We start from the raw sequence: 15,525 nt of genomic DNA, 5'->3' as shown, positions 1-15,525 counted from the left end.
ATACACTGGCCCTACAAAACTGTCTGCAACTTGAAAACAGGGAGTGTGTGCCTCATTCGTCTTTGGATTCCCAGAGTCAAAGAGTGTGATCACGTGTTCAGAGAACACGATGGAAAGCGAAAAGTTAGGGAGTCCCCCACAGAGCCATAGGTCCACCACCGATTTCCAGGAGGGTTATTCCAGCAGGGATTAGGCGCGGAGGCTCCATCCATTTCCAGGGCAACGGGACTGTGACGCGAACGCAGCCACTGGTCCGCCCTCGAGGGACTAGGCTGCAGTTTAGGAACGAATTAAATTAGCGAGAACTAGAGACTCCAAAGGCGGAAAATCCGGCAACACCGCGGCCCTCCGGGTGTCGCCGCACGCACAGCGGCTTCCGGGCCTCTAGGGTTGCCCAGTTCTAGGCGCGACAACTTCCGGCCCCGAAGGTCCCCTGCTCCGTGGCTTGCCGGGGTCCTAGCGATGGAGAGGTGGCCGCGGCGGCCGCCTGACCCCCCACGAACGTCTGGGACAGGGCTGCTGCCTCTTCCTGAGAGGCGGAGGCGACAGGTGCGCTGAAAGAATCCCCGCGCCGACGGGACCTCGTTCCGGGAGGGGAGTTAGGCCGGAGCGAGGGGGTGGAGTGCGAATCGGCAGCTGGCCTGTCAGGCGGGGGCTGGACAGTGGCGGTGGCGGAAGTGCGAGGACGCGGTCGGAGCGGAGCCGTCTAGGAAGCGGCAGCCGCGGGTCACCCAGCTCGGAGCAGCCGCCGAGCCTCGGCCAGACCACAGCGTTTAGGGCTTGGGCACCGGCAAGATGTCTCTGTTCACTGCAAACCCCTTCGAGCAAGACGTGGGTAAGTGCTCGGCCCGCGCACAGGACGCTGTTTGTCGTGCTAGAAAGTGGGCGGTGGCGACTCCGAGGACTGGAAAGCCAAGCAAAGGGAGAGAAGGGGGCGGCGCCGCTGCCTAGTCGCGGGGACGTTTCAGTGGGGCTACCTTGGCGCGTCGCTGGCAGCCTGGAGAGTACCGCTTACCTGAGATTGGACACCCTGAAAAAGAGGTTATTTCCCTTTGCCAATCGCAGGAATAGGGAAGAGCCTGTGGCTCGCAGGGGACTGGACTAATTAAGCAATTGCGGAGTTTATGATACAAACTTCCTGCTCCCTCTATAGTTGGTTCATTACCGTTCCCCTCACCCCTCACCCCCGGCTTTGAGATGGTGCAGCGGTGGACAGACCCAGCTGTCTGAGGCAGCGCAACACTAGGGACCTCGACTTGCCTCCGTTCAATAGGAGAAACCCATTTCACTTCACTTCACTCATATACAAACGCATCCAAGCTCTGATAGCATAGCTTCGGGATTTATTTACAATGCTTGGGAGTGTTACTCTCTATCCATGGACGGCGCAAGTGCTACGAGATGCTGTGTCTTAGGGTATGAAAAGGAAAACACTAGAATGTCAAAACAGATCAGAACAACTACTGCTTTATTTGTTGGAGTTGTAAGAGTGCTGCTGCTGTCTTTAGTGATTGTGGAATGAGAAAAACAGTAAAATAAACTGGCCACGTACACATTTCTGTAGCAGGAGTTAACAGAACCCTAGGTAGAGTTTTAGGACTTAGTGGAATGGAAAAACCCATGGCTGAAAATTGCCAGTCACATAGAATACAGCACATCAAAGCGGTGAGCCACCTTTTCAGTTACATTTTTCTAATGATGAGTAGACTTAATAGAAAGTGCCCTATTTTGGTGTGTTATGTGATTCCAAAAACATGTTCAAAAGTCAAATACAATGTATGTTAGAACCTTCTTCTATTCCTAGAGACCTAAAAAATTTATGATTATCTTTTGACCCTTATATAGTCTTCAAATATGTATTTCCATAATTTCTTTCAGCTTTTTTCTTGGTGGATTAACACAGGTGACTGGCATAAATCTAGGAAGCATCAGGTCGAGGCTCACAGGCTCTGCTTTTAGGAACACCTAAGGACGTCTTCTGTTGTTCCAGTGAGCTCTCTCCTTTTTATTGCTGATTTGAAGACTTTCGTTTTGTCTTAGTGAAATCAAACAAGTCAAAATAGAATAAGACAAATTATTTTCTGACTTGAAAATCTGTAGAACTCTTTCTTCAAGGGAAATCTTTCCCGGAAGCATGTTGTTTTCTGTTTGCAAACTGGTAGAAGTGGGCGGAGTTGCTCTGCCTGTTTTGCCTTCCTAACCCTTCCCCGCAGTGACTCTTGATGTCCCTGAATGTCTTAGTGGATCACAGTTTAATGCCCCTGTAGTAAAAGAGGCACTGCTGTTCAAACAAAAACCACTGCTGTGTAGAGATCATTTCATGGGCAGTGCCACCAACCAGAGCTTCAAGTCCTTGTTAGTTTAAGTATGATTGAAGTCACTGTCCAAAAGTCAGTTTGATAGTAAAAGCAAGTTGGATCAAGGCCCACCGGTAACTTCTGTTAGACAAATGAATGGAATTAGAAGAAAAAGTGGAATGAAATAGGAAGGAGTTTAAATGGCCCTTAACTCTGTATCACAGAAGAAAGGTTATATATCACATTTTTCAGAACTTAAATCTCTTTTAAATTTGAAATAGTTAAGTAATATAAGAAAGTTATTATTTAATTTAAAATGTCTACAGGAATATGTTCCTTTGCAGTGTCATTGCCTTTTCACTTACCCTTTGTGATTCAGTCAGATTTTTTTGTCATTCTTTTGTTCATATTTATTTTCTTTGTCATTCTTTTGTTCACTTTTCATTCAACACACAGGCATTGAGTGATTACTGTGTTTCAGATTTGTGTTAAGTTCTGGGGACACAAAAATCCCTGCCCTCGAGGAACTCTCAGTCTAATGGAGGATACGTACACATATAAAAAGATAATTGTCATATAGTGTGATAAATACAGTGGTAGAAATACACAAGATGCTTTACATTCCTTTTTTCTTTAAAAGTCAACTTCCCTGAAGAGACAGCAAGGACTTTTCAGGCACATGCTTTCTCTGTAGAGGTGTTGACATTATTCTCTCTCTCCCCCACTCCTTTCCTGACAGCAATTCTGCCTGCAGAATTGTATATGGTCATTTTATAATTAAGGGTTTTTAGAGATGAAACTACATTCCTTTTGTAGGTGCAGTTTCACTGGAGGTTGAGAATTCTTTCTGACATTATTCATGTGGGGAAGAAATTCTTTCCTCAGACCTTGAGAAAAAGCTGTAGCGGGTCAGAATGTCTACGAAGGCATTCATAAGTTGTTGATGGTAAATGACTTGTCAGATGGAAGCAGGCCAAAGCCTAGGAAGTAAGGATCTTTGGCAGGTTCCTATTTTTTTCTTGGAGTCAGATCCTATAAACCCTGAAGGGTATGTTAGCTGTCGTAGCATTAGAGATCTTTAAATATTTTATTGGATTTCTTCAGATCTGCATTTATTTTTTGGTCCATAAAATTCCTTTGAAGCTGGGCTGAAGAAAAAAATATATCCATACACATGCCACCATCCTCGGTCACCCCCAAGGTGTGTAAGCGTTCTTGAGGTGAAGCCTGGTTGGGGCAGCCATTGTGAGGGAATTCCAAGGAGAGAGTGAAACATGAGGGACAGAACCACAGTAGGAAGATTGAGTGGTTAGTGTTAAAAAGGAAGATGTCATTTCCTTATATTTTGTACCAATTTTCTCAGTTTCCCTACATTGCTTCCCAAGTCAGGACGTCTGTTCTACTCTCCACGTCTGGTTCTTGCTCGGACATCCTTTTTCTTGATACTCAAGCCAGACAACCTTTTTCTTTTTTTCTTTTTTTTTTTGTTTTTTGGCCATTCTTTGCCTTTGTACCATTTACTATTCAGTGATAGCTTTTTTCTTTTCTTTTCTTTTTTTTATCTTTACTTTTGAGAGAGAGAGAGAAAGAGAGAGAGGGAGGGAGGGAGGGAGGGGCAGAGAGAGAGGGAGACACAGAATCCGAAGCAGGCTCCAGGCTCTGAGCTGTCAGCACAGAGCCTACCGCAGGGCTCAAATTCACGAACCATGAGATCATGACCTGAGCCGAAGTCGGAGACTTAACCGACTGAGCCACCCAGGCACCCCACCTTTTTCTTTTTTCAACAACCTTGGTATTGCCTCCCTTACAGATACACTAACTTGTGTCTCACAAAGCTGAGCTCAAATTCTACCTCTGTAAAATGCTTCTGACACAGTGCATTGAAGGGCGAACTTTCATCTTAAAAGTAGACTTTTTTAAGTGACATTTGAATGCACATATTGCTGTTTCTTTCATTTGTGTTAGACGAGCTTGACCATGAGGTAACTTGGGCTTTTGGTCATGGAATCTTCTCCAGTGAAGTTTTATAAGAAATACTTATAGGGGCATCTGGCTGGCTCAGTGGGTGGAGCATGCAACTCTTTATCTGGGGGTCCTGAGTTCAAGCCCCAGGTTGGGCATAGAGCTTACTTTAAAAAAAAACAAAAAAAAAACCAAAGAGGGTCGCCTGGGTGGGTCAGTCTGTTAAGCTTCCGACTTCACCTGATCTCACAGTGTGTGATTTCGAGCCAAGCGTTGGGCTCTGTGCTGATAGCTCAGAGCCTGTAGCCTGCTTCAGATTTTGTGTCTCCCTCTCTCTGACCCTCCCCTGGCTCACGCTCTGTCTCTCTCTCTCTCAAAAATAAACAAACATTAAAAAATTAAAAAAAAAATGTTTACATAAAAAATGGATAGTATTCCTATAATACAATTTACTTAATATGTTTAAATTTATGACATTTACATACTTATTAACATACTTGCTTGAACACAATGAGGTTGCTGTGATCTTTGCAAAAACTTACAATTAAAAATTTTTTTGCTTATGGATGAGAATGGTAGCTTTAACAGCCAATTTCATTCTGCATTTTGCTTACAGTGTTAAGCTTTCAGATAGTTATAAATTTTAATTAATGTATTTTAACATAAAGTATAGGTTATGACATAAAGTCCTTTTCCTATCAGCCAACTCTGTCCAGCCTAATATTTTATACACTTTTTTTTTTAAGAAAAATTCCTGATAGAGTTTAATTTCTCTGGTGTATTTAGTAGCTACCTGATCCAATTCTTTTTCCTTCCTTCTCAGAGTTAAACACTCCAAAAAGATATAATATACATACAAATATACTGTATGTATTTTATTTGTTTGTAAACTTTATAAAAAGTGTCATTCTTTGTTATTTGCATTTTGTGAATGCACCTCAGCATTTTTGTCGATTATTTCTGTTGATATTTATTGCTCTACTTCCATTAATTTTAATAGTTGTGTAATATTCCACTGTACAAATGTACCACATTATTTGTTCATTCTCCTATTAATGGACATGAAGTTTTTTCCATTTTTCCTATAGACAACAGTGCAGTAAAGGCTCTTACTCATGTTTTCTTGTTTACATGAGTGAGAGATTGTCTAGGGATTGTGTCTTGAAGGGGAATGCCTTAATTAAAGTTTAGATAGTGAAAACTTGCAAAATATTAGTGTAGAACTGCCTTTCCAAGTGCTTGTGGGAGATTTTACTCCCACCTGCAGTGGTAGTGAAGTTCGTTCTTGTTCCACATCATTACAAACACTGGGTATTGCCATATTTTTTTAAAATTTATTCCCATTTGATGGGTGTGAAATAGGGTAGGCAGTGTTTTCATTTCATTTCAACTTCATTGTTAGTAAAGTTGAGCATCTTTTCATCTATTTCGTGGTTATTCTGTTTTCTATACATTATCTGCTTGTTATTTATTTTTCTGTTGGGTTATTTTTTCTTACTGAGTTTAGAGTTCCTTGTACATTCTCTCCTAATCTTTTGTTGGTTATGTCAGTTGCAGGTGTATATCTCAATTTGTTGTTTTATTTTCTGATGTCTTTTATTAAGAAAATCTAAGTTTAATTTTTAAAATTTTTTTTAATGTTTATTTATTATTGAGAGACAGAGAGAGACAGAGCATGAGAGGGGCAGAGAGAGAGGGAGACACAGAATCTGAAGCAGGCTCCAGGCTCTGAGCTGTCAGCACAGAGCCTGACGTGGGGCTTGAACTCACAAACTATGAGATGATGACCTGAGCTGAAGTCGGATGCTTAACCAACTGAGCCACCCAGGTGCCCTGAAAATCTAAGTTTTAATTTAGTGGTACTGTCTGATTTCATTTTTCTTGTTTTTTAAATTTATTGTTGGGGCGCCTGGGTGGCTCAGTTGGTTAAGCGGCTGACTTCGGCTCAGGTCACGATCTCGCGATCTGTGAGCTTGAGCCCCGCGTTGGGCTCTGTGCTGACCGCTCAGAGCCTGGAGCCTCTTTCAGATTCTGTGTCTCCCTCTCTCTCTGACCCTCCCCTGTTCATGCTCTGTCTCTCTGTCTCAAAAATAAATAAACGTTAAAAAAAAATTAAAAAAAATAAATTTATGGTTAATTTATTTTAATGTTTATTTATTTTTGAGAGAGAGAGACAGAAAGAGTGCAAATGAGGGAGGGGCAGAGACAGAGGGAGACACAGAATCTGAAACAGGTTCTAGGCTCTGAGCTGTCAGCACAGAGCCCCAAGTGGGACTTGAACCCATGGAACCGTGAGATCATGACCTGAGCTGAAGTTTGACACTTAGCCACCCAGGTGCCCTCATTTTTCTTATTTGAAGAAACCCTTCTCAGGGCACCTGGCTGGCTCCGTGGGTTAAGCGTGGAACGTCAGCTCCGGTCATGATCTCACGGTTCGTGGGTTCGAGCCCTGCATTGGGCTCTGTGCTGACAGCGCGGAGCCTGCTTCAGATCCTCTGTCTCCCTTTCTCTGCTTCTCCCCTGCTTGCTTTCTCTCTTTCTCTCCTTCTCTCTCAAAAATAAATAATAAACTTTAAAAAAAAAAAAGAAAGCCTTCTGTACCCTTAGGTTATAAGGATCTTCTCATATTTTTTCTGAAAGTTTAGAGTTTTGATTTTCATAGTTAGGTCTTTAATCCACCTGGACTTGATCTTTGCATAGGATCTGAGGAGGAATTTGGATAATCAGTCTATAGTAGGCAACAATCAGTTGTCTAATCACTACTTATTGCATTGTTTGTCCTTTCCCCATGACTTTGGAAACACTCTCTCCTTACAGTACATTTCCTTTTATGAAGTCTGTGTCTCTGCTTCCTGTCCTTCTACACTATTCTCTATCTATTCTGCACCAATACCATATTGAAATGCCAGTGGCCTTGGGCAAGTTCCTCTGTCTTAGCTGTTTTTGGCCTTTGTTCTTTCATTTGGGTTTATGATCAGAGTGGTGAAATCCTAAAAGGAAATTTCTTTTATGCTCTTAGAATTTAAGAGAAAAGGCATTATAATTTTTGTTTCATGTGAATTGATGATGTTGGTAATTAAAAATAGATGTTTTTATTCCTTACAATAATATTTAGTTCTAAGCTTACTTAGATTATAGTTTGAAAGTAAGGCAAGAGGGCAAGAGAATAATTTTTCTACAAGTGAATGAATATACAACATAATACCATAGAAGTGTTCTTAGGTGGATGTGTCTTGATGCCACTTTTTTTTTTTGTTTAAATGAAAGAAACGTAAAGGTGTTTTGAGTGATAAAAGAGTAGACCTTATATATAGTGTGTAGTATAGAATATCAAAGTCTGGTTACTCGACAACTGATAATTCTGAGCATCTGTCCCCTAAATATCAAAATAAAACTTAAGGATATGTATTTTTTTTCAAATTTATTTTTTTCCTTCCTTGGTTGCCTTTATCCCCAGATCTAGCCTTTTCCCTCCTGACTCCTTTTGGTTTTTCACTTTGTCTTTTACAAAGTTTTTAAAAATGTTTTTACCTATGGTCTTCTTTCCTATTTCAGATATCTGTCAATCAGCAATATTTGTCAATCCCCATTGCTGAGAATAGTTCTAGAAACCTGAGACATTTTGATGTTGCTCCTCTTTTTCTCGTATCCTTTCCTTTTTAGGGCTGAGTTTCACATTGGCTTATTGGCACCTTCAGTTTTCTTTTGGAGTAATAAATTTTGCTCCCATCTTTTAGACCACCCTTAACGTTATTTTTTTTAATGGGCGTATATCTGCTGGTGTCTGAAGGATAAGCACCTCTCCTACAACACCCTTTAAACCACTTCTATTTCTTTACCATTGAGGCTTGCTTGTATCAGCCATCACTGTTCCGTTCAAGGAGGATTTTCTTTAGTTTCCTCTGGTTAAGGAATGTTGAAAACTGAAGATCCCATGAAGTACTTACAGTTCTGACTGACTTTCAGTGCATCCTCAGAAGTTGTATTTAATAGGTCTTTTATAAAAGTATGAAGAGAAATGAAAAATTGACAATTTGTATTATGTGCAATATCCCTATTTAATAGAATTTTTAAATGATAGTAATGATATAGGATGAAAAAAACTTGTTTGCTAGTGAAATTTTTATTGTATCTAAAAACTCTCAGACTCTGGTCAGTAAATATTCTTTTATGAAGCATTTATTAATTTTCACATGCAACATGATAATTGTAGTGGCTCAGAATTTAGTTCATTTGAACTAAAAGGGATTTTTTATTGTAATCTGACCAGCTTCTTTTGCTTTCATATGTCATGGGATGAATTATCTTAACATTCTTTTCTAAAAACTCTGCTTAAATCTAGCATAGACATGTTTTGGTTTTCCTAGTAGTGCTATGCCCTTGAGGGTGGAAGGGGAAGAACTTTTTTTTTTTTTTTAACATTATTGCCTAATGAGGCTCTGTTGCTTTACTTGATAGTGAATAAATATTTATTTGTATTTAGTTTAGGGATTGAACCTAAGAAGGTCAGTGTGACACAGATCAGACATTGTCCTCTGAAAATCAGTGTTTTGTTTTTTTTTTAATGTTTGTTTGTTTAGTTTTGAGAGAACACAAGCTGGGGAAGGGTAGAGAGGGGAGACAGAGGATCCAAAGCAGGCTCTGTGCTAACAGCAGTGAGCCCGATGTGGGGCTTGAACTCAGGAACCGCGAGAGCATGATCTGAGCCAAAGTCGGACACTCAACTGACTGAGCCACCCAGGTGCCCCACATAACATAGTCAGTATTCTGAAGCATGCCATTTATTTATTTTTAGCTCATATGACTTCAATTTCATGTCAGAAATTTGTAACTGGTGGTATACTTTAAGAATTTTAGCCATTCTAGTGTTACCTCACTATTGTATTAATATGCATTTATCTGATGACTATTGATGTTGGACACCTTTGAACATATTTATTTGAGGGGCACCTGGCTGGCTCAGTTGATGAAGCATACGATTGCTGATCTTGGAGTTGTGAGTTCAAGCCCCATGGTGAATGTAGAGCTTACTTAAAAAAATGAATGAATGAATAGCCTCTTTTTTGAAGTATCTGTTTAAGTGTTTCATCTACTTATCTTTTCACAACTCCTCTTTTAAGCATGGCAGCCATATTAATTTCCATTTTACAAATAAGAACATGATTCAGATTTGTGTCTGAGCTGAGGTGACCTACCTAGAGACCTTAGGCTAGTAAGGTAGTTTCAGAGCTGGGTGTATAGAAGACAGGTCTTAAGTGTTTAATGGGTGATATGTGTACTTCACAGGTGCATACAGAGTATGCATGATGATTTCCTTAGTTTGCAGAGGTCATATGATCCCCTGTCCAGTCTAACTGCTTTTGATTCTCCTCTGCTTATGACTTTTTGGCTACTTCGAAGACTCATTTTTCCTTTTTTCCAGCTTGTACATGAGGTTTCCTGATAGGTCAATTACAATTATGCTTACTACCTTTCTGTTTTCTTCCTTTTTCCCTAATGTAAGTGTGTTTGTGGAAATGAGCATGCCCATTTTGTGGAGTTGGGAGGTGGTATGGGTCTCATCTGACAGGTTAGAGATGGGACCTTGGAAGTAATAGCCAGTCAGAAAGTGAACTTGCAGGAATATAAAGGTTGGTCTTAGACCTTTTGCCTTTAAAAAAAAATTTTTTTTTTTAATGTTTCATTTGGTTTTGAGAGAGAGACAGAGTGTGAGTGGGGAAAGGGCAGAGAGACAGGGAGACAAAGGATCCAAAGCAGGGTCCCGACTCAGCTGTCAGCCCAGAGCCCGATGCTGGGCTCGAACCCATGAACTATGAAATCATGACCTGAGCCTAAGTCACATGCTTAACCAACTGAGCCACACAGGCGCCCAGACCTTTTGCCTTTTTTAACAGATGGTTTGTAATATTAGAAGGCAGTAAAAGGTGATTTTGATGTGGTTTTCCCCCTCCCTAACTTCCTTATGTGCCTAACTCACCTAACTCTTCCTAGTCCCCCCCAAAAATGTTAGTGGTAACACGTGAAATCAAAAGAGTGGCAGTCACTCTTCTAAGTATTCTACCAGAGCAAGAAGCTATAAATATATTGCATTTTTAGATGATGTGGCTGTAGATTAGATGATACTGGATGATCCTTTCCTTATAAATAAGACTTGAATTTGTGTTTGTCCTATTCAGTATGTTTAAAATATTCGTATATAGGGAAACCAAAAATTAACTTGTTGGGAAGAGCTACGTTAGCAGTTTTGAACAAAAATTGCACTCAAGAGGCAGTTTGTTTAATATTTACACTAGAGAGGATACTCTGAGCTAGACTTCCCAAATTGAAATCCCTGTTTTACTACTTACTAGTTGTGTGATCTTGTGTTACTTTTCTGTGTATGTTTCCTCATCTACAATATGGGGAATCCTTACTTTGTTGGATTGAAGTGTAACTGGTTTAGTATATGTAAAATGTTTTGAAGCTGTTACTTCTTAATTAAATTACCAGGGCGCCTAGGTGGCTCAGTGGGTTAAGCGCCCAACTTCAGCTCAGGTCATGATCTCATGAGGCTGTGGGCTCGAGCCCTACGTCAGGTTCTATGCTGACAGCTTACAGCATGGAGCCTGCTTCTGATTCTCTCTCTCTCTCTCTCTCTCTCTCTCTCCCCCACCTCCCCTGCTTGTTCTCTGTCTCTCTCTCTCAAAAATTATAAACATTAAAAAAAATTATTACCTATCATTCAGCACTCAGAGTGGTAAGTAGGTTTTCATTTTAGAAGATAATGAACAGTGTATATTTTTAAATGTTTATGTATTTTGAGAGAGAGCGAGTGAGCATGTTCACTCACATGCAAGTGGGGGAAGGGCAGAGAGAGGGATGGAGAGGGAGAGAGAATCCCCAGCAGGCTTCATGCTGTCAGAACAGAGCCTAATGTGGAGCCTGATGTCAGGCTGTATCTCAGGAACCATGAGATCATGACCTGAGCTGATACCACGAGTGGGATGCTTAACTGATGGAGTCACTCCCCATGAACAGTGTATTTTAAGGTAAAGTTTATATTACTGCTTTCCCCAGAGTAAACTGAAGATTTACAGCAATGAAATATACCCAAACAAATCAAGACATTAAATGAGGAGTAAATGAGAAAATGTATGTTAAACCCAAGTATTGTAGAATGCTAAGTATGGGTGTTATTGAAGTCAGAGAAAGAGGTGAAATATTTATAAACGTCAGGTTGAGGCTTTGGACATTTAAAAATTTTTAGTGTAAATTTACACAAAAATTGTATGGTCTGGAAACTTAATAACAAGTATATATTGTTATTTTAATCATTAAACATGTATGATTTATTTTATTTTTTAAAGTTTATTTACTTATTTTGAGAGAGAGAGAGTGCGAGCAGAGAAGGGGCAGAGAGAGAGAGACGGGGGGAGAGAGAATCCCAAGTAGCCTCTCAGCACAGAGCCTGACTCAGGGCTCAACCTCACAAACCATGAGATCATGACCTGAGCTGAGATGGAGTCGGATGCTTAACTGAGCCACCCAGGTGCCCCATGATTTATTTACAAACTAGAAAGAATTGGCTCTACTATATTTTCAGTAATTATTTAGTTCATAATGAATTGGTCCAAAGAAAGAACATGTTTATATCTTTAGTAAAAGCTGTCAGCTGTGGTTTCCTGTTACAAACCAAAAATGAATTCTATTCATTTACTTTCCATTTTCCAGTTTATTTTTGCTATTGAAAAAAAGTTTTTTCCAGTTTTCTCCTATTCTCCTACTACAATTTTAAGGTATAAAAATAATTAGTCTTTTTCTTACTAATACATAAAAAACAAATTTTGTCTACCTTCTAAGCATTGCTTTAGTTATGTCCCAAGATACTGATATGTCATATCCTATTTATAACAAGTTTTTGTATTGCTTTGTTACAGTCTTAATTATTTATATGCCTCATTGTTAATTTCCATCTGGTTGGGTATTACATTTGGTCTAATAAAAAAGCATTGTATTTAGAGAATATATTATGTATATTGTCCTAGATTATTTCTAGGTTTTGATAGTTCATGCACATTTGAGGAAAGATTTAAACTTGGCTTTCTTTAATGTACAGGTAGGCCTCACTTTACATAGTTCCAATATGCATGAATCTAGTTATCATGTTTTAGCTAAGTAACATCAAACACCAACAATAAGCCTTGTAATACTCTGAGCATAGAACCTAGCCAAGGCTGTATAGATTTTAACTGTATGACTATGAACTAATAATGGGTGTTTTAAACTACTAATTTGCAGTAATTGGTTACATAGCAAGTTTTAAAAAATCAATATATGGAGACTGTTCAGTTAAAAAAATTTTTTTTATTCTTCAAATTTGATAACTGCTATTGATTTTTCTTCACATTCACTGTTTCTGTGGTCTCCATTCTGCTTTTAAGCCCACCTGGTGAATTTTTTGGTTGATATTGTACCGTTTAGTTCCACAAATTCAATTTTATAGTTTCCTTTTCCCTGCTGAGCACTCACCAGCCTTTGGTTTAAGTTCTTGGTAACACCTGCTTTAAAGTACTTTTTTTCTTTTGCTATTTCTGATATTTCAGTTATGTTATTATCTCTTTTTATTGATTACTTTTATCTTGATTATGGGATACTTTCTCGTATACTGGTAATTTTTTATATTATGCTGTTCACTATGATTATTCTTTGCAAGGAGGCTAGGTTATGTTGTCTTCCTCTAAAGAGTCTTGAGTTTTTTCTGTCAGGTAATTATGTTATTAGAGGATCGTTTTGGTTTTCTTTGTGTGACAGGTCTGTTTTGATATTGAATTAAATTATAGGGGGCCTTTATTCTCTTTTGGTGTTTCAGTTGAATGCCTGAAATGTTCTCTGTACTCTAGTTGGGTGGAGTATTAGTCTGCTTGGGCTGCCATAACAAATTACCTTGGACTAGGTGAATTGAACAACAAATTTATTTTCTCACAGTTCTGGAAACTGGGAAGTCCAAGAGCAAGGTCCCAGCAGGGTTGGTGTCTGGTGAGGTGTCTCTACCCTTGGGTTGCAGATGGCTACCTTTTCATTGTGTGCTTGCATGACCTCTTCTTGGTGCATGTATGGAGAGAGAGAGAGAGAGTGAGCTCTGTGTTCTCTTCTTATTAGGATACTAATCCTATTGGATCAAGATCCCATCCTTATGACCTCATTTAACCTTTAGAGGTTTATTCTCCAAATACAGCAACACTGTGGGTTAGGGCTTCAATATCTGAATTTTGTGGGAACACAAACAAGAACTGCAAAGACTCCCTGCACTGCACAGCCTTTCAGCCCCATAGTCGGTGATCTCTGCTAGACTTCTTAGAGACTCAAGTAGCCTAGCCCTTGACCGAGGACCCATGGTAAGTCCCTGTGCTCAGAATTTGGTCTGTTGCTCTACTTGGGCTAGTTCTCCTTGTGTTGGGACAGGAAAGTATTCCCAGGCAAAAACTAGGGACATTATGGGGCTTACTTCACATTTCCCTTCCCTCAAAGATTTCAGACCTGCACTGCCTGTTATTCATTTCCTGAACACAATTGCATTATATATTGTGGCCTGTTTTGTTCTTGTTTTTGGTAGAATAGCAAATCTGATAGCGGACACTCTGCCATGGTTGGAGGCAGACCAGTCGTGAGTTTTTATTTGCAAACATAGTAGGAGAAACCTTATAAATCTCTTCTGAGCATTTTTCTTTTATATAGTTAAATTTTAAAAATTACTGGTAGAGCCTATTTCATTAAAAGTTTTCTGGGTAGACTTGAATTCTTTTTAAATTTTTATGCTAAACACAATGCACTGTGTAGAGGGGGCTCCTTTTTGTTCTTTATAGGTATTGATGGACGGAATATGATATTGTTAGAATCTTTCTGAAATATTTCAGGATATTTGAGGCTTTCTATATACAATAATCAAAACCTGGTGATGAAACATTATGACTTACACCCACCAAACCCTGGAAATTTAGAATTTAGGCCGCAGGAGGGCTTTTTAAACTCTCTCCCACTCTATGCATTTGACACAGGATAATGTGAAGTATGCCCCCAACACTGGGCAAAGTGACAGTGCTATAAAAGAATGGTTCCTTAATTATAATATTTAAAATTTTTTCCAGTTTAAAATGCTCCTAAGTACATAATTTGACTGTTACTTAGTTCACTTGAAAAATGAAATCCTTTTTGGCAGACCATTATAAAGTCTTCAGATTTTATACTTTTTTAAAAGAGTGAGCCCTGTATTTGTAGACCATAAACTATGCTGGATAGAGTATCCAAATCAGGATTTTTGCATTTTCTATAAAAATAAAATAAAAAACACTGTTTAGATATACTTAAAATTGTTGGAATGGTTTTTGGTAGATATTAAATAGATTTCACATTTAATTGTGTATCACAGGACTGAAATTGAAAAAATAATCATTAAAAGTCGAGTAATCAATAATGGGTAGGTTATTAGATGGTCTCAAATCAGATTCAACTCTTTGTATGCATATGTGTACTGACGAAATTTGGTAAATGATGATGCTTGGCTTCTCATATCAAAGAGGAAATGATAGATTCTTAGATGTTAGAACTACTGACAAATAACTAGTAAAAATATTTTTCTATCCTTCTTTCCATGTACCAAATGAAATTCCAGAGAGACTAAAGATTTACCTATTAATGAGAAATAATACATATATAAAAGAGAATATAGCTTAATGTCGAATCATCAGGTAGTTCTAAACACTGTATCAAATGATAGTATGAAAAGGACTGTTAGATCTGTACAGCAAAAACAAAACCCTGTCATAAGCAAAGAGAAGGATGAGCATGAGACTGGCAAGTCATGTATAATAAATGTGATTTGCTTTTCAGACTCCATTGAAGTCACCTGTATATCACAGCACAGGAAGCCCTTTGCCTCCTTCTTGAGACAGTCCCTTCCCTACTTACCTTGGCTTTTGGTTAAGACTCCCAAAAAGGTATTGTCATTCCTCTTTAGTAAACAAGCAGAGAACTGGAACCTCATAAGCCCACTAGTGCTATTGCCTTTTATTGCCACATGGTGTTGCTAGTGAAGTTTGATCCTGTATAGCCCCTTTGGATGTTTGCTCAGCAAACTAGCTGGCCAGAAGCTCTTGCTAGTCCAAAACTTTGTGCACACTTTAGAAAGACCACATTGGGCATCACTGTATGCACAGTAATAGGATATGGAGGAGCAACCAGCATCATTTAATTTATTTATCAAACCAGAATTTACTGACTATCTACTGTG

At 39.2% G+C, this 15,525-nt stretch overlaps 1 protein-coding gene across 3 annotated transcripts in view; it reads left to right on the top strand.

Moving 5' to 3' along the window:
* The first annotated feature begins 640 nt into the window (after positions 1–640).
* Positions 641–15,525, top strand: part of STAM2 (signal transducing adaptor molecule 2) — a 52,164-nt gene continuing 37,279 nt past the window's right edge. For 2 of the 3 annotated variants that reach the window (XM_015073462.3, XM_015073461.3), the window contains exon 1: positions 641–835. In XM_015073462.3, the coding sequence (XP_014928948.1) occupies positions 796–835 (40 nt within the window). In that variant the 5' untranslated portion in view covers positions 641–795. The remainder of the gene's footprint in view (positions 836–15,525) is intronic. The other variant, XM_015073463.3, reaches the window with a different exon arrangement.

This window comes from Acinonyx jubatus, chromosome C1 (genome assembly GCF_027475565.1).
Source record: "Acinonyx jubatus isolate Ajub_Pintada_27869175 chromosome C1, VMU_Ajub_asm_v1.0, whole genome shotgun sequence".
Taxonomy (NCBI): Eukaryota; Metazoa; Chordata; class Mammalia; order Carnivora; family Felidae; genus Acinonyx; species Acinonyx jubatus.
Note: the sequence above shows the minus strand (reverse complement) of the source record. Positions and strands in the feature narration are given on the sequence as shown.